We start from the raw sequence: 22,310 nt of genomic DNA, 5'->3' as shown, positions 1-22,310 counted from the left end.
AAGGAGAAGAGCCAAATCAGAGAAACAAAAAGATCTTGAAGAAAGGAGAGGGATTTAGAGAAAAAATGAAATCAAGCATTTAAACAGTGATGTGCTGGAGGGAACAGCTGGGAGCCACTTGATAGGAAGGGTCAGGGTGATGTCCCTGCCTCTTACAGAGTTATCCTGTCTCTCGATACTGCTAAACATCCCTGCCAGAGATGATATATCCACTGTGCTCATGAAGGTCCTGTTCCTGATTCTATTGAAGTCAATGGTTAAAGTTCCAGTGTCAGTATTTGGGCACCACGATACTGGCACATTTTTTTGCCTTTTGAATAGAGCAGATTCCATCAGTTGGCAGGGATGGTTCCAAGGATGATATCTCCGGGCTTCCCCGATGGTGTCTGTATGCAGTGTGGTCATGATGTTGCAAGGTGGTGAGTATCCCATGATGCGCTGAGTACCCTCAGTTCTCACTGACTTCAATGGGAGTTGAAGGTGACTCAACATCTTGGACAATCCAGTCCTATATATACTTTAGGAACAAATTATAGACATTTCAAGCAAAAGGGCAATTGCTATAAGTTTGTTTGCCAGTGATGCTGCCTCACTCCTGGTAAACTGTGAACACATGCCTTTGTTTAAACAGGAGATGCAATGAATAGCTATCCCAGTCCCTTCACTGCTCCTCTCTTGTAGGGATTGTGCCCCAAGGACATGGGACTATACCCCAAGCTAAGTGGAAGGAGGACGGATATTTTGTAGGAGCCCCTTGTTAAAATATGGACAGGACCCTGCACTTAAGTTCTTCTGAGGGAACACAGGGACACTGAAAGAGGCCGAGGAAAAGATGCATAAAGATACAGCAGGGGAAGGGGAGAATGGGAAGAGTGAAAGGAGGACTAAGATATCTGATCCCTAGTTTGTAAAGCTGGACTACTTTCCATTCATGAGGAAGGCCTTGAAAAACAAGGTTTGACTATCACTAGCCACTAAAAAAGAGAAATACTGAACACCCATGCAACTCAGCCTGAGGGATTTTAGTTACCTGACGCTTCCCATTAACCCAGGTCAGCAAACAATGTAGTTTGCTCAATAAGGAAAAACAAAAAAACAGAGGTACCACATACAAAACCAGTTTTATTATTATTATTATTATATTTTGATGTTTAATGCAATGCTTCAACTAGGAATACAACTCAGCAGAGGTACATACACATATATTGCATGTAATTTTCATTTTGTCTTCAAAACATTTCAAACCCTCATCATCTCTATCCTTCGTTAACTGTTATGTTGGAGCCTCTCCTTCCTAGCTGGCTATGATGCTCCTCAGCCCGCATAACATGTCCTAATGTAATTGTATAGCAGTCTTTGTTCCCTCTGAACTGAAACATTAAGCACAAATTCCCAGAAATGTCTCTTTACCAAGTAGTTGAGCACGAAAGCTCATGCTCAAATAAATTGGTTAGTCTCTAAGGTGCCACAAGTACTCCTTTTCTTTTTGCGAATACAGACTAACAAGGCTGTTACTCTGAAACCTGTCTTTACCAAGTGCTTCTTTCACTGTGTGAATGCTGTATATAATATGTATATATCTATACAGTATATATAAATATATATATATATATGGTATATATAATAACGTGGGTTAGCTTTACATAGCCAACCATAAAACTTGTGCTTATCTTATTTATATGAGATCAAATGTATGGCATCAAGAATGCTACCAAATTCCAGCAGCCCTGGTTTGTATGCGTCTCATTTCTCAATCTTGCCATATGATTTTGGACACCATTTACATTTAATGCACTTTTTTCATACAGTATATTTCTTTTAAGACAAGAATACTGAATTTTTCAAATTAACAATAGGATTTTCATACTCTTGAGATAAAAAATAATAATAAAAAAATTAGATTTCAAGAGGAGACTAGGCCCCTCCTTGTACATACAGTTTGAAGAGTAATTGAACATTCATTGTAGATATATTTACATTGCAACCTTATCTTGATAATATTACACATATTGTATTATTTCTGTACATAGCCAAAGTATGCTGTTGGTCATGTTAAAACACACTGCTTAAAGGTATTTACAGTTTGAATGTTAGACTCAAGCTCACCAATGACCTCCTCAAAATGGCACCAGAAGTTAAGGGATAAGTGATAAAAAGGTCAGTTTATTACTGACCATGGCACAGTCTCACCTATTATATTTTTATTATTATTATTATCACTATTATGTGCTTCAGAAAAGGATGGATATCTTTGGGGTAGAACTTTAAAGATGGAATCATCTGTGGAACCAAAACCTCTGAGCCTCCCCAGAGCAGATGAAAAGCGGTAATGCCAGAATGCCTTCACACTGCTTGTCCATCTGGAGCTTTGGGAACAGAAAGTTTGTCTTGTTTCCCAGCCTACTGTGCTTTTTTCAGTGCCAGAGGGTGAAACAATGTATATGTTAAACACATGGAAACATACCCTTTGTCATGAAGGGCAGCAGAAACAGGACCTTCCATTTTAATGACTACTACAGTGATACTGCATCTGATACCGCCAGATACCAAAGTCTCCCAGAGAGTCAGTGCAGTTGGGAAGATCTTACAGGAAAAGCTTTTCATGCATGCTCCTTCATAAACACAATTCAGGGGTGAATTTTGCCCACCATATCAAAGAAGAGAAATGGCAGTCTCCATACATCAGATGAAAGACTAGACAGAGATATGGAGCGGGGAGTGGTCCACTTTTTTTTTTTTTCTTCAGGCAGCAGCAGATTAATGTGTGTGTGTGACAAATCCACCAGCTACCTCTCTAATTCAAGCACAGGGAACACTGATATGTATACAGCAGTGCTACTTCTTTCCCCCTTCCATAGTGAAGAAAAGGCGAGTATAGAAAATTGAGGGAAGTAAAAATATGAAAGAAAATATTTGCAAGACATTGGTTGCAGTGTGTGGTGCTGATCAAAATCAGACTGGCTCTGGTTACAGTCCAAGTGTTGGGATTCCCCAGTGAAAAAGGCAGTGGAAGTCAGAGAGCACCTGGAATATTTTAACAGTACCTTGGTAGCTCAGGATGGATGACAGGGCCCCCAGTTTGTCATTTTATGATGCACAGACCACTGCATGGTGTTTTGTCATGTAATATTTCATCATAACAATATGTAGTCTCCATTATTACCTATGTTTTTTCTGGTTTGGAGCTGATACACTTTTACAAATGGGAAAGGAGAGGACTGTCTTGCTTTTGTGTTGTTTTTTCTAAAATTAAAGCCTTTAAAAGGGATTTTGATTTGAGGTTACTATCTCCAGTAGTACATCTAAGAACATGGACGTGAATCAGGCTGACTTGCATGCTACAAAATGGCATGAGTCTAGCAAGGCAGAAGTATCAGTATACTAGCACTCCGTATGTCTGAAAGATGAGAGAAACTGCAGATCCATTGCTTAAATGCCTGGGAAGACATTAATTAAAGCAGCAAAGTGGGCGGAAATATGGCTATATTTCAAAGAACATGACAGAGGGGGAGAAGTGGGAAAAGAAGGGGAAAAAAATAAAGTTTGGGACCTCTACCAGTGTATGGCACTGGGGCAAGGGTTTTTTAAATTAAAAAAATGTTTCTTTTTAAAGTCTACAGTGAAGTGCAACAACATGGACAGAGGATACATGGACAGAAGTTTTGTTCACAGCCAGGGGCATTATACATGGGGCACAAAAGAGTTGGATGAAAAAAGTCACACCCACTTTTATCATCCTAATTTCAAGTGTTTACTCTTCCACCAGCTGGGTCTACATTAATATTTAGGGGAAGATTTTCAAAGGCACAAAGGGCATTTAGGCACCTAACTCTCATTGACTTTGGTTGCCCAACTCTTCTTTGTGCCTTTGAAAATCTACCCCCTTAAGACAGACCGTTTATTGTCCGGCAATCTGTTCCTTGGTATGAATTTGGCTTCTCGATCAATAAAAGCATTGACTTGTGACTTTCTGAGTTATTCGTATGGGGTTTTAAAATAAAAATTGTGGCCAGAATCGGCAGCATATATCAGCGCCACTTCTGCGACCCAAAGTTATTTAACGGGCTGGTTAAAGCTAGGTGAATGGCTGCTGTGTGTTGGAAAGGCATAGAGCAGTCAGAGTGGCTGGTGGTTCCGCCAGACAGAGTGGCTGGTGGTTCTGCCAGAGGGGAAAGGCTTGAACATTTGTGGCCGTATAAAAGAGTAAAATCCATCAGCAAATGGAGCCTAGGGCAGCCACAAAGCCCTGGGAATGGGAGAGTCTTTAATTAGCCCCAGATACTCGAAATCAAAGCTAAGCAGTGGTGGAAGGGGGGAATCCAGCAGGTTTGCCACCCTGAATTGCAGAGCAGCAACAAGTGCAGATCCAGCTGTGAGGTGAGGTAGAGCAAGGAAGGGGCCCTCTTTGCCTGCCCTGGCCCTTTCATTAACTGTCTTGTACCTCAGCCAGACAATCCAGGAGCCTGCTGCAAACACCACTAAAATCTCCTTCATTGGCTGACTGGTGTCACAGAGTAGCCGGCCTTCTCTTTCAGCCTCTTCCCACACACCCACACTGGCTGCGTAGGCCTGCTTGCCTTAATATTGTCCCAGCATCATAAAGCAACCAAAGCACAGAGGTGAATCTGGGACTTTTACTTCAGAAACAATTTTTTACTGATTTGGCAACTGCTTCTGATGCTATAAAAGAGGACCACTCATCAGCAAGTGAGATGGGAGGAATAGGAATAGGAATTATATTATAAAGGAGATGCATGGGATAGTCCCAAAACATTTCCATGTGGTCATCATTTTTTGAAGCAGTCTGAGTGAGTGAGACGTTATCTTAGAGTCCCCTTCCCATAATAAATCAACAGAGGGCTAGTTTATGACCCCTATTTCATCTGCTTTGCACCTCTCTGGCAGCACAGAAACAGCTGGAAAATTTGCTTCGCTGGCCATCTGCCACTTTCCTCAGTATAAGGGAATTTGGAGTGGCATTACAGCCAGCATGTCTGGATGTTCATAGCCTACTTTCCGGGCCTTGTATGCTGGCTGAGTTGGGACCATGGCAAGGCAAAGAGACTGCTGGGGGATGTTGCAGCTCGTGTAATTTCGTACACACCAGGAGTACTCTAAATTGCTCCTCCAGCCCAGACATCTGCTGGCTTCAGGATTAGGGAAATGAAAAGGTAATTTACAGAGGCATTTTTCCCCTCCATGCTATGCTGGGTCTAAAACAACCAGTGTCCAGGATCTGACCCTTCGACACCAGTCTTTACTGGCATTTGAGAGGAAAAAAGTCTTATATCTTTTGACTTGCTTTTGTTTTGCATGGCCCATTTTTCACAAGGCAACAATCAAAAGCATTTCTATGTCCAAATGGACCCCTGTGATTCCTAATAAATCAAGTAAAAATGCCAAACAGATGGCTGACCAGAATGTTCCTTAGGTTTTTGCACACAGCTGAAAGCAGATTTCTCAACGTTACTTTGGCTGACAGCTGAGATATCTCTACCATTTTTTCCCTCTAAAGTGATGTTAATGCTCACAAAAGGGGCCATATTGACATGCCTTCAGGCTGTTGTCCTCTCCTCAGAAAGCCGCTATAGACTGGACAGTGACACTTGCAAGTCTTCCTACACTGGACTGATAGATGTGACTCAATCCTGATCTAGAGGGACTACCTTTATGGGGAAGAAAGAGTGGTTCAGATTCAGTGCCTGGTCATGTCTTATCCTCTGTCTGGAGCCTGCCAATGAGGGGGAACAAGTAGTGCAAATTGTCTTCCATGTTTCTTTTTCTTAATGAGTCACATGTACAGTTTGCTAAAATTGCATGTAAAGCTCAGCATGGAATGTGAAAAATCCAGCTGGGCTTCTTCTGCCACCGGCATTACAAAGATAATGGGTCTAGTATGACAAAGATAGCTGGTGCTAGGGTTGCTGATGCATGGAGCAGAACAGAATGCAGCTCTTATTTCCACTGTTTCATTGGTTCCTTAGCACCAACAACAGTGGTTTTTGTCAGTCAGTGAAGCTGACAGATTCAGATGACAAATGAGGAGCTAAAATGGGTAGGTGGAAGGCACCATTTTCTTAAGAATCACATTTACAGTCTGCAGAACTATAATCCAAAGGGGAACAAAGTGAATGTGAAGTATCCTGTAGATTTGGAAGAACAAGGAAAGGCATGGGGAGAGGGATTATAAAACCCAGATAGGTTTTTTTAACCAGTGCCGCTTTGTTTGAAAGAACAAATTACGGTGTAGTCATGAGAGACTATTCCTATGGGATCTCACTAATCCACCCCCCAAACTGAATTTAAATCTTACAGATTGTGTGAGGCTTTCTGAGCCTCAGTGTCACAAGAAGGGTATACACAGCATGATGAATAGGAATTTGTCTTGCACCTCACATTAGATGTTAAGGAGAGCAGCACGGCTATCATTCCCATGCATCACACTGAATATTGAAAAATTTATATTGCACATGTATGCTGTATGCTTGTGTGTGTGTGTGTGTGTATTTGCAGACACATTATTTCATGTTTGGAACTCTAAAGTTTTGAAGAATGTGTGCGTATGTGTATCGGAGAGACATTGTACATACGACTAGGAAACATACACTAAGGGAAAAGTATAGTACACTATGCAGTTTCTGTGTCCTTTCAAATGTACTATCTGTTAATACAATTTGAAATAAAGTCTCTCTTTTCACGGGCTCAAAGATAGTGATGGGTGTTAGGAAGAAGCATTAGAAAGCTGTATGTTGTGTTTCATCTCTTGGTGGGTCTTTGGCACAATGTCCATTTCTCTTTGCATCACACTGTGTCTCATCACATCATGAGATGCAGCAGAATGTCATGCAATGTATCTGTGTACTTTTTAACCTGTGGATGTGCCTCGTGGTGCTAAGTGGATTTGTATTCGTGTCCTGGTGATGACTTGAGAGTTCAGAATGGAGCCTGGGCACATGTCAGAGGTCCAAGGTTACAAGTTGAACTGTTAGTGGTTTCAGGGCAGAATATACTGTCCCTACTTTCCCCCTTTGGGAATGTGTTATTGCTGGGAGGGAGGAGCTGCCGTGGTCTCTTGGAAAGCTGTTCTTTCCTGAAGAAAGGTATAGAAAGTGAACATATTTCACTCTCTATGATTTTTGTCTCTGGATTTTTTACCATTTGGAAAAGAATAAACAACACAGAATGCTGAAACATGGCTAGATAACTTCCTTTAGGCCTTCAAGATACGTCAGGTGAAAGTAGCTTTGACAGATATTCAGGGATCAATTTTTCAATCAAATATTCAGGGATCAAGATATTCAGGGATCAAGGCAACCCTTACACTGAGCAGCGCTTACTTAAGTGAGTAATCACAGTAAAGCTGGACTCATGGGAGTTAATGCTGTTCATTGTAAGGGTTGCAGAATCAGACCCTTAGTGAGCAAGCATTTGTTCTGTTAACCTAATGCTTTGTCCTGTTTGAAGTCCATGGAAGTCTTTCCATAGTGCCCCCAATCCACAGTTCAGCTGAGCATCTGAAAAGGTTAAACGTTAAGTCATCAAGGTTAATTTCCCTGTAATCCAAAAGGCTGCTATTTTGAAGTTCACTTTGGAAGACTGTAATATAGTAGGATAATGTACCTAGATGACTTAGTGGTCTACTTGTTGGGTGAACATCATTCCAGATGATGGTGAATATTTTTGGATTACAATGAAGGAACCTCACGGAAATGTTACTGTAGAAGGCTGCTCTTTGGATAGCAAAATCCACTGGCATACCTTTGAAAGTGTCTGGAAGTGTCAATGAGAGGAGGAATATTGACAGATGCAAATCTTGCAGGGAATAGCTGTCTACTTTAATCTGATGCACTCTGCCAAATTCACACAGTGCTCAATTTTGCCACAATATCTATCAAATACTGCAAAAGTAGCTATTCTACAGGCAGGAGGAGTCAATTCTCTGCAGTAACGGACAATTGTTGGAACATTTTAAAATAATGATATTGCAGGGCCTATATCTGTATAACCACTGTTTTCCTCCCTGCTCCTTTACTACTGTTATCCCCTGATAGGTAGAGATAATATTGCTCCATGCTGATACAAAAGGAAACATGGCCAGCATTGTATCTTTTCCATAAAGTATACATAGTCCCCACCATATGCCTAAGAAGGACTTTGGCTTCTTCATTCCAGGAACATACCCAGAGTCACTTCAAGTGGGCACAGTAATCTGCATGCAGTTATTCCCTTCCTTAGAACAAATACATTAGTAGGAACCTTCTCTCTGTTGGACATTAAGATGGACTTTCTTATGTTAACCTTTCACCTCTGGGGGCCACAAGCAAATCCTGGACATAAAGTCTGTGGCTATTGGAAATGGATATAACTCTCTCGTTACCTATTAACAACTGCTCTTGCTGATCTCAACTTACTTCCTTGATTTGGGCCACATGGTTGTTAATTTGATGAAAACTTCTAATTCACAGCAGGCTTTGATTTTCAATCCTTATGCCCTGGGCAGGGAGGTGCAAAAAAGAAGAAAAGGCTGATTGAAGAAAAATACAACTTCCTGGGGGATAGTACATAAAAGAGCTTAAGTGAGCTAAATTCTCAAAGACATTGGCTTATAAGGGCCTCAAGACACTCTCTGTGGTACAGCAAGCTGGAAAGGACCTCCTTTTTTCCCTTTTATTTTCATTGGCACCATGGGATCAACCCCCCCCCCAGTAGAAGAAAACTGATATGCTTGGAACAATGGATAGTGAATCATGGGATTCATGGTGAGATAAAGAATATTTTGTCTGATATATTTTTGGTGATGGGAGAGAGGTAAAGATAATATATTAGCTGTCATAGTTAGCCTACCTTTAAGATTCTCAACATGAGACCCTGACAAAAATAATTGTCAGCTTTTAACTTTGGAAATAATCTTTGCAAGGTGAGTTTGAATTGCTCAGTGTCCCTCTATCTCATCTACTCTCCCCTCTCCAGTTAGTTATCTTTTATTTGTTGTCAAAGTGTCCTTACATTTTTTCCTTCAGACAGACAGACACATACACAAAGATTATTGTTATTCTATAAGAATGGACAAAAATCATGGACTCAAAAAGCCCTTCTGCATGATACCAACAGAAACAAGGAACTGTGCCTCAAGTCCACATTCCCTACTGACCACTTATTCAATCACCACTTCCCCAAGATCCACTGATAATAATAATAATTTAAAAAAGGTTTTAAGTGCAGTTCTCAAAGACAGAGCTGACACCCCAGGTCAGTGACTCCACTAGGTTCCTTGATTGCATGCTCCACACTAGAGAATAAAGTGCTATGGCATTGTTTTTTTAAACTTGGAACTTTCCCCCTCTTTCCACGATTTTCATTTTTTACCTTGTGGCTCCTATGTTCTTGTAATGACACATAAGAAGGTGCTTAAAGGTTTTCTTAAAGGTAGCATTGCAAAGCGCGTAGCAGGCAGGGTTGATGGTGCTGTTGATATAACAGAGCCAGTAACCAATAGTCCATACAGTGTTGGGAATGCAGGAGACGCAGAAGCTGTTGATGAGCACCATCACATTGTATGGTGTCCAGGTAATGATGAAGGCCAAGAGAATAGCCAAGATAGTCCTGGTCACTTTTTTTTCTCGAGAAGGGGGTGGTTTCTTTTTGGCTGGCTGCTTGGTCATCTTGACAATTTTACGGGCCACAATGTTTTGCTTCTCATCCCCATTTTGGCCATTAGTACCTACAATCTCCACGGTGGTGTTGGTTGGGGCGCAGCAGTCACCCTTTTGGGACTTAGTAACTATTCTGATGCACGTCAGCTTGGAATTCTCCCCTTTCGAGTGGACTTGGGAGACAGAAGCCTTGGTGGCCTCTTTGGTAGCTTCATCCTCCTTCACATTGGAAGCAACCACGCTGATGGAAGTGGAGTCATTAGAGCTCTCTTTCTCCTCCCCTGGAATGCAGTTCTCTGTCACAGCCTCTCCTGTGGCTTTACCATTCTGAATTTTGCTGTGCTCCAACCCATCCTCACTCGTTGGGATGTTGTTATTGTTTGGTTTCACTATTTTACTTTGGACCAAACTGGGAGAAACTGGATCCTGGGTTTGAGCTGGTTCCTTTTTTCCCTTTTTTATTCTGCTCTTGCTGGCACGAGATATCTGCCAGTAGAGGATGGTCATGATGATAACGGGCAGGTAGAAGGCTGCAATAGCAGTGCCAAAGGTGACAGCAGCATTGGAAAAAAACTGGATGTAGCACTCCCCGTCAGGAACAGTTCTTCCCCCAACAATGAACTGCCAGAACAGAATTGCAGGCGCCCACAAGATGAAGGACAGCACCCAAGCAGCTGCAATCATCATACCCGCCATCTTAGTGGTCCTCTTTACAGGGTACGACAGAGGCTTGGTGACACAAAAATATCTGTCAAAGCTGATGATGAGAAGATTCATGACAGAGGCATTGCTGACCACATAATCAAGAGCCAGCCACAGGTCACATACCACGGGCCCCAAGGGCCAGTAGCCAATCACAGTGTAAAGTGTGTACAGGTTCATGGAAAAGACACCAATAATCAAGTCGGCACATGCCAAGCTGAACAGGAAGTAGTTGTTGACAGTCTGCAGGTGCCTGTTGACTTTGATGGACACCATGACCAGGATGTTCCCAATGATGGTCACTAGACTGAGAGATCCTGCTACCAGGACTATGAAGACCACCTCAACAGTTTTATAAGGACTCCCCAGTGCCATAACATCCTCGGCGGAGGAGTTTAGGTAAGTTGAGTTATTCATTTCTGTGTCTCTAACAAGAAACCTGATGACCAATTATCACTTAAACCTGCAGAGGAAAGAAAACAAAAGAAATATCATTATTAAATTAGCCCTTTGATTCTGGCAAATGGAGCCCTGAAAAAATGTGTATGGAAAAAACTTCAATGTAGCAGATTGTGGTTTGGCAGAACCACACGGGCATGGTTTATCTAAAACATTCTGCTGTTTGCAATTTTCTATGGGGAATAATATATAGAGGTGATTAAATTAAAGCTTGAACAAGGATGCAAAATTTGGATCCAGATCTAGATTTTGGACACACTAATATGCATATTTATTCAGATCCAAGTTTTTTTCTTGTGACCCATTATAAAACTGAGAACTAATCACAACATTTCGAACTGAATCTCAGTTTCAAGTCCCCCCCCCACACCTCCAAAGTTTAGGCATGTTCTGATCCAGGGTTAAGGTTCAAGACCATATCTAAATTAAATCTCTCTTGGGAAGTTCATCAAAGGGTTGTTAAAATCTGGAATGAAGATGAATTTTATTTGGAATTGGATGGTAAAGGGTAATAAGTTTCTCTCTGTCTTGTAAGGTGCGATGAGGAAGGCTTCTGTGAGGTCCATAGGAAAAACGGGTGTAATTTCTCCCAATAATTTGCAAATATTACATACCAGTTACTTCTTTTCAGAGTCTGAAAAGAGGCTGGCACTGCATGGGAAACTGAAAATTTTCCCTGCTGCCCAGATGCCCTGCTGATATAAATATGCATAGCTCCATTGAAGTCAATAGAGTTAAGCAATTTCTACCAACTGAGGATCTGTTCATCTAATTAGCATACATACTGATTTGTTTCTATCAAGTTCCCCCCGCCCCCAGATTTCACCAAACTTTTTAAAAGTAGTTCTGTATAATCTCTTTCCTGTTTGTGCATGAAAAAAATGCTTTTTTAACATGAAGAGTTAATTGTCTAATGCTTATCCTCTATTTGTCACAATCCTCTGTTTTGTGATATAATAAGTGGTTGAAATCATTGATGTCACAGAGAACTGAGATGTAAGGCATGAAATGATTGCAGGTGAACCATAAAAAAACCAAAAAATCCAGTTTTGTTCATATTTACCAACCTGTTTTCTGCCTTATAAAACACACTGTCAGCACTCAATAAATAAAAGTAAAATACTAGTAATATACATTTGATAGATGAACAAGTGTTTGTGGTTATACAGCATCCTTTTCTGTGTCTCCCTCTGAAATCAATACAATGCAATGGAATTGTCAGTGCAGTCTCTGAGTGTACATTATTTATGTGTTGTATTCAAGGGATTATTATGGCATGAAGGCCAGATGTGACAAAGAAGTTAGATTGTTTCTAGTTGGAATGTTTTCCAAAGTTTTCCCAAGGCATCAGATCTTTAAGATGTAGCTTTTAAGTTTGGGTGAGTGACTAAAGGAAGAAAAAAATCCACTCAACTTACATAATGCACGTATACTGCCCTAGGAGATCAAGAGTTTCATTCTGTGGTACTTGCTACTAACCAGGTGCCATATATGCACATATAATCCATATTTCATAACCAGGATGATCCATTTTCACTAGAATTAAATTACTGCACTTTTTCTTTGGGGCTAGAAAAGACGAAGATGATGGGAGCTGTCAGCACAGTAAATAACCTGTAAACATAAAGAAAAACAAACAAACTTGGGCCTTTTGAGATGTTGGAAGACTGCACCAAGCTTAAGGGTTCTTTGCCTGAGGTCAGTTTACACCATTCTAATTTATATCTGATGCAGAACAACTGATTAAAAATGGAGCTTATATATTTGTCTCTAACATTACTATTATCTGAGATTTTTGTTTGGCAAAGGTGAGCTGATAAGAAAACAGAGCTGGGAAAAAGATTTTCAGACTCTGTTGTGATGAGGGTGGCACAAAACCCTGGATGGACAGACATTTTTTTTCTATTGATCAATCAGTGAGCATTAGGGTGGGGTTGGACAGAAGAAGCGTATTTCAGAGAGAGGGAGAGAAAGAGGCAGAAAAGAAGGATGAGATCATTTCAGTTGTGTGCTTGTTATAGTGTGAATAGGTTAAAGGGAATACAACAGAAGAGTCACAAAAGAATAAGAACTTAGATGTAATTTATTAAAAATGCTATAGGTTTAGCAGTTTACTGTATGTATTAGAAATGCCACCCACCTGCCTCAATGGGTGGGGGAACCTGATGGGCTGGTGGTGAAGGGGGGACAGTCCCAGCTGCAAGAGAGGGAAAAACTCGCTGAGGGACGCCAGGTAGCTCTTCCCCTCCCCCCGGGAGTCTCTGGAACCCACTGGCCAGCTGGGGGCAAGGGGTGCTGACTGGCCAGCATTCTGTGGCTCCCAGGATTTAACCTGGATGGGGCCATGTGGAGCTTCTTTCAGCTCTATTCTGCCCAAGTAGTGTTGGTCAGAAACATTTTCAATGGAGTCTATTTTAGTCAAAATATGCTGTTTTGTCAAAGCCAAAACATTTTGTGGAGGTTTTTGGATTTCAACAAAGTTTTCAATGGGAAGATTTCTGAGTTCCAGGGCTCTCTGGTCACTTCTGCCAGAGGCAGAAAGAGAGGAGCTGAATTGAAAACTGGACCTTTCCAATCCAAAAATGGACATTTTGACACAATTCCATTTTGTGGAAAACATTTGAAAGTTTTGTCCTTGCTCCTGTGAGGAATGAAAGCAAGTTTTGAAACCTCAAAAGTTGGCGTACAGAATTGCTGCCACTCTATTAGCAACCTTTCCTAGCTGCACTTTCAACTCACGTTCTTCTTCCTTGGGGAATTTGGGGAATTCAGGAATAGTTCACCTGATCCACATGTTGCAGGGAAATCCAGGTTAATTCTACCTGCCAGAAGCAGGAGGTTGCTTAACCCTTTCAAAAACAGGCAGACAAGGGACTTTTCTCCTCCAGCACTTCCTCTTTGCACTAAACTCGCCTGCAGTGAGAAAGTCAGTACTAGCTGTGCACTGAAAACAACATGATTCTGCTACTGTTAAAACAGATACTTTTTCTTTTAGGCACAAAGAGACATAGGGCCAAATTCTGCTATTAATTACAAATTCCTTTGATTTGCATCAATGTAAATAAGAGGAGGCCATTCCTATAATTAATGACTGTGTGTGTTAATAGGAACTAAGGAAGAGACTAGGGCTGAAGAAAAATTTTGTTACAAATATCTGATTTATTTGTATTATTTTTTGTTGTTATTTGATAGCTATTGAGCACTGACAGTGTCCACTGTGCTGCAGATGATGCATCTACAAACACACGCTCTGCTCTGTGTCTACATCATGATCCAAAGCCCAATGAAGTCACTTAGACTCGTCCAGTGACTTCAGTGGGCTTTGGATCAGCCCCACAGTGAGGAATTTGGTACAGATATTGGTGACTACTTTCTCACTGAAATAACAGATTGCATGTTGCTTTTAGACTTCTTTTGCTTCAGGCATGGTGTTGGAGTTCAGCAGACAGAAATGGAGGTGGAAGCACTTTAGTTTAGTCTGACCTCTTATCATGAGAAGTACCAGATCTTCTTCTTGAACAACCAGAGCTCACCCCTCAGTCCACTGGCATTTGTGTGAGCTGCAAAGGGAGACACTGACTCTACTGGCTATCACGGCATGTCCGTGGATAGTAACTTGCTAAGGAGAGTAAGAACAGTAAAGGAAAGGAATCCATTTCACTTTTTGACCTGAAAGGTAATTGGATAAATTCTCAGGATTATGATTTTTAAACATGTGGCTTTATGGTGTGTAAACACCACGATCACTATGTGAAAATGTCCAGTGCTATGAAAATTCACATGTAAAAATGCATATGTTAATGAGTTAATTGAAAAGCTTTAGTAGTGAAATCTTCCCTCCACATCCCCCATCTCTGCTGAATAACTTCACTATGCAGTAAATCATTCCCATCCCTTCCCCTTGACACTAGTTCTTGTACACGGGTTGGGGGCAGAATTGATGGATTTAGTGAGGCTGCAGTGGGTGTGTACTCCTGGCGTGACACAAACCCCAGCTCCCTGAGTGGGAAGTGGTAGTTGTGGTTGGTGGAGGCAGAGTAGGGTCAGGCTGCTGAAGTAATGGGGATGAGGTCAGAACTTCTGCTACTACATAAACTCTCCAGGCCTTCTTGCTCGGCAAATGTTGGAGTAGCCTGCGCAGAGCACCTCCATAGCTACAGCACAGTTCTTGGGAGGAAAGATTTTTTCCTACTGTCCTACTGACTCTCCTTGCATCCAGCTGAGATAGTCAGTCAGGGTTCTGAGGAGTGGATTTGTACGTATAAACTGAAGTTCACTATGAATGGGAACTGCAGTTTGCACAATGAAGCAAACTGGTGAAATTCAGTATGTTCATTCTAGTACAACACAGATCCTGAAAAGACAGGCAAAAATCTGAATACACGGAGAAAAGACTAGTATCTGAAGTGCATCACCTCACCAGCATTACTATTAGCAAATGAAACATATTTGTGAATCACACTCCCATGATGTGCTTTGCCCTAGACCAGTGGTTTTCAACTTTTTCTTATTTGCAGAACCCTAAAAATTTTTGGCTAGAGGTGTGGACCCCTTTGGAAATCTTAAACATAGCCTGCGGACCCTGGGAGTCTGCAGACCACAGGTCGAAAACCAGTGCCCTAGAGCCTCACGGTGTCACACCCCTAGGGTACAGCTTAATCCTTTAGCACAGGTGCAATTCTAAAGTCTTAATTTAGAAAATATATTCAACATCCCACACAAAGCTGATAACATTAATTTTGTGTATGCTCAAAAATCTGGCTGATGTGACAGGCCCGCCAGGGTTTATTAGGCAGGTAATTCCTTTTTTTTTTTTTTAAGTCCCCAAATTTAATATGGTGAATCTGGAAGGGCTTCTCTGGTGCGTAGGACAGTATACAAAGGCAAGGAGACCCATAAGGAAACAGACCTTCCATGTCTGAAAGACTGGAATGGAACTACCCACAGAAGCTTAAATGTATGACTGATTTGGGGCCAAAGTACTGAGCATCTTTCAGGATTCAGTCCTCAAAACACAAGCAGAAAAAAATTCATATTTTCCCCCACAGACTCATGAAGAAGAGATTTGATTTGTTCTTTCAGTCAGAATGGGTCTTGGTGTGTTTGCACTCATCTCCAGTTTGCATCATTACTGGGTCTCATTTCATTCCATGCACCAGTTAGAACATAAGAATGGTCATACTGAGTCACATCAATGGTCATCTAGTCCAATATCCTGTCTTCCAGCAGGTGCCAGTAGTGAAAATATTTTGCCAATCAACTAGCCACATTTGGTAGACTTCATTGCAGAATTTAAGAGAGGTTACAAATTTCCCCTTTGCTTTTGGTAAAAAGTTTGTGGAACATTCCAAAACAACAAAAGGACAAAGTCTTCCCTGTACAACTTATCCCAGGGACTCTGCCAGAGTCAGGACTGGAGGCATCTCTATGGAGTGCTATTGCCTCTGCACTCTGGCCCATCCTCCTCACTTCTGTCTCCCTGTGGCCCCTGAACAGCACGTTTTCTTCAAGGACTGTGTTCCCGGGGGTCTCCTGGCCCTGGTTTCCCCGGCTCCCCCCGAGAGGGAGTTAAGGACATACCAAGAAATCGCTGCACGTCTTTAAACTGTAAACAGAGCACAGTCCCATAAAACTAACAGAACAAAAGCACATTCTGTGTCTGGCCATAGCAGAAATAATGTAAAAATAAAAACACTCCCGTAGGAACAGTGGGGAGTGGTATATGAATAGGTGGCAATGCCTGCATCACTGTTACTGCCTTAATTCCCTCTTTTGGGCTTGGGGATTTGTACAGCATTTAACTACATCTTGCTCACCTCTGTGCCAATAATCTAAAACTGGTTAATTTACTGACTTTAGCACAATGATCTGAACTTAAAATTGCACAAGGGAAAGCCTGGTCTTGGCAACATCCAGTCTCTCTAGTTGTGGGAAGTTCCAGAGAAGAAGCTGGTGTTTCCACAAGGCTCTGACTATTAATGAGTTATTTCTTCATTATTATTATTATTATTGTGCCCAGAGGCCCCTGTCAGGATCAGGATACCCTATTTAGTATCTGTTCTTTAAAAGTTTCTCCAGAAGCTATTACTTTGTGGTGGACTTTTTGACCATCTGTATGATCATGAAAGCATTTGCATTCCCCTTTTGACCTGTGAACATCACTTCCAGTTTGCTTTTGCTTGTTTACTCCACTGGGCAAACCTGAAAAATACAAGGTAAACTTGCAAACCTCATCTAATCATTTTGGTCTGTAAAACTGGACTTTGCCTCCTGGAGCAAAACATACACCATGATTTAGAGGTGTCCTTCTCCCTGTATACAAAGAATCCTTCTTCCATAGAGTAGTGAGAAGATTGTCAAATCCAATCCTGGGGGGTGAGATTGTACCTTGACTACTGTGTGCAGCTTTAGGCACCTGATAGATGTTTACAGAGTAGAGGGGATTTGGAGAAAGGAAATTAAAAATTTAGAGTCTGATTTACCACTGGATTACTTCAGTTGTATACTGGTGTAATTTCGTTGACTTCAATGAAAATAAACTATTCAGAGCACTTTGGCTGTGGAAATCTGAAAAAAGAGAAGATTGGTTATTTTTCCTGTGTCGTGTAAGGTTGGAAGAGGACTCTGAAAATCTAGGTGGCTGCGATTATGGGACACCAAATGCCGAGGAAGCAGTAGAAAGGAGAAAGTGTTATTGTGGATTTGTTTTTAGGGATTGAGAGGCAAACCTGAGCTGTGACTTTAAGGAGAGGGGAAGAAGCTATTGTTGTTCTCCTCATGACTTCAACATTGACTGGGTCTCTGGCATTTCACCTGACATTTAGTTCAGCTACAAGCACAAGGCTCTGAAAAACGAGACTGCAACCTCACTGCCTTCCAAATGGACTCCTGTTCATTTCCCTTTTGCATCTCAAAGAGGGACGGAGAAGGAAAGGGAAGGAAAGAATGAGCAAACATTCTCTTTTATTTGCTGGGATCCTTTTGGGGGTAGGCTTAGGAGATGACAGCCCTTGAGGTGCTGCCAAAAATCATGTCAGCTTGGGAATGGGAATAGTTACAGTGGGATGGAGAACTGTGCAATTATAAAAGCCTTTAATGAGGGGCCTGGACAAAAAGAGGACATAAAATGCCAACAATGAAAAAGGAAAAATAATGCTGACCGGAAATTTTCCAGCAGAATGTTTTTCCGTCAGAAAATGCTGATTAGTTGAAAGTGAAACATTTTGTGGTGAATATTTATTTTGGAAGGAGGGATGGAACAGAGCATTCCAATAAGGCTGAAATGAAAAACTGAAACGTTTTTGGAATGGAATGCTTCAATTTTCCATTTTGAAACTACTTTTTATTTCATTCATATATATATATATATATATATATATATATATATTTATAGTACAGCATATCATTTTTTTAAAAGTCAAAATTGCAATGGAACATTTGATTTTACTGAAACTAAAATGTTTTGATTGACCCAAAATGAATTTTTTCCCCTGGAATTTCATTTCCAGGGTAATTTCAATTTTTTTGTTTTCACTGTGTTGCAGAATGGAAAAATAAAATCAAAATCATGGAATTTCCCATCAGACAGAAAATCTGATTTCTGTCCAGCTCTATAATGCTCTCATTGACACTATAGTTTGCTCTTTATCTCTAGCCCTTTTGAACTGATGGTGAAATTAGATCTGGGTGAATCCGAGGAGCTCAACGTTCAAATGAGTGATCTCAAAAATTGCTCTGCAAATATTAATTTGGACTGAGATGTTCAAAAAGAGGAACATAAAGTTAGGCCACTAAGCCCATATTTTGTCACCTAAATACATGGCCTTATTTCCATCCAGCAGCTCCCACCACCTTTCTGAATTTCAAATGGTGCTTCAGCCATTTTTGAAAACCTGGGCTTTGAATTTTTAAACAAACTTACTTCAACCATTGTTGTGCTCTGTAGTGGGTCCACTACTTCCTGAGACATTCAAGTAACTCATTTCTGTTAGTGCAAATGCCCCTGGAACACATTTCCTTTTTGTTATGCTTTATTTTACAGAGCCACAGATGGGAAAGAAAGAGCATATAGAATAATACAGTCCCCATCTCTGAATACTGATAAAATATTGCTTACAATCAAATAACAATGAAAATGATGATTCTACATGGGTGTCACAGTCAGCGAAAAGAGAATGATCTTGAGTATAATTCAATGGATCACTAAGGTACATAGTCAAATACTTAAGTCACCGAAATATCCTAATCAGCATGGTTGACAGGAATCAGCCAAACAGCAAAGCATGCATGTGACAGAGTGATTTCTGTGACAATTGGTTACCTTTGACCTTTTGAATAGAAAGAAGTTTTTCTTGACCAGGATAGTCCTTACTTTAGAATACTCATGCCCACAGTGGGAATCGAGAGGAAATGCCATTTTTAGAAAATCAACAATAGCTAGGTGGCAGAGATGTGGGATTCTCCACTTTGAGAAAAATAGTGCACATTTTAACTTGCACAGGGAAGCCAAGGAACAGAATCAATGCTTGTTCCCCAAAAATACATTCTCTGGAGCAATCTGAGCACAGGTCAGATCAATTAAATTATAGCACCAGCATGCATCTGTATCAGAGTTCCCTATTTTTAAAAAAGAGTCTGCGATATTCAAAAGTATCTCTGCAGCTGTAAAGAGCCACGATCATTAAGTGCCACAAATCTGAAAGGTAAATAGTAAGGCTGAGATTTTCAAAGCTGTCTAGGGGATTTAGATGCACAACTCCCACTGAAATTAATGGGGAATTGTGCATCTGTCACTGAAGTGGCTTAGAAAATCGTAGATATTTCAATTAATACAGAACTTGAAACAATATTCGGGTCTTAAAACACATTATTCATCCTGGTGATGTTCAACCATGAGAGCATCTGTAAAACTACTGGCTGCTGCATTCTGTGCTTACTGCATTCTGGACAAAAACGTAAATGGGACCACAGCAGACAAAAGAATTGCAGCAGTCAGATCTTGACAAGTTGAAAGTATTGTACAGTAATTTAGTGAAGGTCTCCGCATGGCAATATTCTGATAAGAAATGTTCTCATTTCAAAAGCTTGAATCCTGCCCCGCTCTCCATGACATCAGAGGGCCTCAGACATCCTGGAATGGTATGGTTCCACTGCAGTTTGAGGAAGCAAGATTTCAGTTACCCATGCAGATGGTTTACACACCATGAGGCAAATCCTTCAATGGAGCTAAGACAATTTGCACCAGCTGGGGATCTCCTTTCATGAATTCTATCCAGGCAAGCCAGCTTTGTGAGGGCTCTCTATGCATTTCCATGCGTTAGGATCCGGAGGCCGGGGCAGACAATGGCAAAGGGAGGAGCAAGGCTTATGGATCCTGCGTTATGAAGAACAAAAAAGCAAAGCAGTGATACCAGAGTGGCGGACGCCAGTGCAGGCAAAGCCATGCAGCAGCTCTGCTGCTGGTCTGCAGCCTGTGGTGGAGAATTCCCTTGTTCTCCAGTGTCTTTGGGGCCACCCTGGTTACTTAGGCCTGGTACATGGTACAGGATTTACAAAATGTATTGACATATCCTATCTGTGCCCAAGCTCTTTGTAACAGGAGCTGGGCTCAAATAAATGTATCACCAGGCTGAATGCAGCACACAACAGATGCTTGGAACCAGCTAGAAAAATCTTTATTTTGCTTCAAATTTTAATGAAATTATGCATTCTCTCCAGTGGGATATGCTGAAAGAAAACTCAGCCTGGCAAGCTGATGGAATCCTGAGGTGTCAGTGGATTTGAGTCACATCTGTGAAGCAATGAAAATAAAGAACTGAAGTACATGAAAACAACCCCATCCTAAGTATAACAACATGTGGCTACAGAAAAGGAGTGATCCTAATACTGATCCTTGAGGTACATCAATGCACAAAGGAGTAGGCCTGGGCTTAATTTGACCCATGATAACCATCACTGTTTGATGCTGGAGATAGGACTTAAACCAAATCAAAGTGGCGCCTGACAACAGATGGTAAATGTCTCAGAAGAATGTCATTAGCAATTGCAGCAAATGCTAATAAAACTAAGGCCTACCCCTTCAGTTCCTTCACTGGAGCTACGTTAGGCTTGCCACCTTTCTAAAAATTGTTGGTAACTGGATCCCCGAGGACCCGCCTCTGTCCCACCTCGTCCCCCCCAAAGCTTCGCCCCTGCTCTGCCTCATCCCCCCAAGGCCTTGCCCCTGCTCTGCCTCTTCCCTCAAGGCCCCGCCCCCTTTCCTAGACTCTTCCCTCAAGGTCCCCACCCCCATCGCTCGCTCCTCTCCCCCTGTCACTTGCTGGATCATCCTCACTTTCCTCCCGTGCCCCCCTTCCCAGGTGAGCTCCCTCTGCTCTGGGGCTGGGATGGGAGCTGCTGCAGCCTGACAAGGAGCCTGCCAGCTGGTAGGAGGTGGCCCTGGCTGAACAGGGGCTGATACCAGTTAATGACCCGGCAACTCCCCGCTCCCCGCAGTAACCAGACTTCTGGTGTCTGGTCAGTACATCTGACTGGACACTGCCAGGTCCCCTTTTCGACTGGACTTTTCAGTTGAAAACTGGGCACCTGGCAACCCCAAATGGTACCCAGATACAGAAGCCAAAAACTGGACTGTCTGGGTAAAACCTGGATGGGCGAGAACCATAAGCTACCTTGATTTACACCAGGCCCCTCAGGTCATTCTACTCACTTCACCAGAGCAAGCTCTGTGCTGCCCTGCCATCTCTATGGAATTCTTCCTATACACTAAGCTGAACAAAATGAGTTTGTATCCGAATATAAATGATTTCTTTGAGCACTGTAGACAGAATACTTAAATTAGAAACCTGATGAAAATTAGTCATATCCTCAGCTGCCAAGGAAAATTCTCCTCAGCAAAGGAGGTATTTAAGCTTCTCTTAAGATTAGATGGAACAATACCAGATTCCAAGGAGATATTCCTTGAATAATTTGTGCCATGACAGGTAAACACTCCCTCAGCAGCCAAGTAGGAATTGGATTTAAAGCACTTCATTACCCTCAAGCCGTGTATCATGTCTGTGATATCAAACAGAGAAATCTTCTTAGAACTACTCAAAGTCCCTGGCTGGCAGGTGAAAAAAGCCACAGGTGGAGGGGGGGTGGGATTCAGAAAGCTGACTCAAGCTGATACCCAATTTGCTCACAATACTTGGAGCTAATTCATGACATAACTGAAGATGTTACTAAAAACTTCCATAGATGGAGCTAAACAAACAACAAAAGACATTTTTTATTGGTTTCAAAGATTACAGTACAAGATTGCAGGACTATTGGATGTGAAATAATGATGACAAACAAAAATACTTTAAGGTTTCAAGCAGTATATAGAGTTTCTCCAGGGATTGCCTGTAACAGCACATAGCATGCCAAAAAGTCAGGCAAAGGCCTGAATGGTCTTACGCTGTGTCAGAGAATCACTCGAGATCTCTTGAAATTACACAGAGTTCCCACAGAGTC

The 22,310-nt window shown here is 41.6% G+C and overlaps 1 protein-coding gene across 3 annotated transcripts in view; it reads right to left on the bottom strand.

Moving 5' to 3' along the window:
* Nucleotides 1-1,810: 1,810 nt before the first annotated feature.
* Nucleotides 1,811-22,310, bottom strand: part of CHRM2 (cholinergic receptor muscarinic 2) — a 136,643-nt gene continuing 116,143 nt past the window's right edge. For all 3 annotated transcript variants that reach the window (XM_043541149.1, XM_043541155.1, XM_007072304.4), the window contains one exon: nt 1,811-10,818. In XM_043541149.1, coding sequence (XP_043397084.1) covers nt 9,363-10,772 — 1,410 coding nt within the window. In that variant the 5' untranslated portion in view covers nt 10,773-10,818 and the 3' untranslated portion in view covers nt 1,811-9,362. The remainder of the gene's footprint in view (nt 10,819-22,310) is intronic.

Source organism: Chelonia mydas, chromosome 1 (genome assembly GCF_015237465.2).
Source record: "Chelonia mydas isolate rCheMyd1 chromosome 1, rCheMyd1.pri.v2, whole genome shotgun sequence".
Taxonomy (NCBI): domain Eukaryota; kingdom Metazoa; phylum Chordata; order Testudines; family Cheloniidae; genus Chelonia; species Chelonia mydas.
This window is presented reverse-complemented; position numbering and strand designations above follow the sequence as displayed.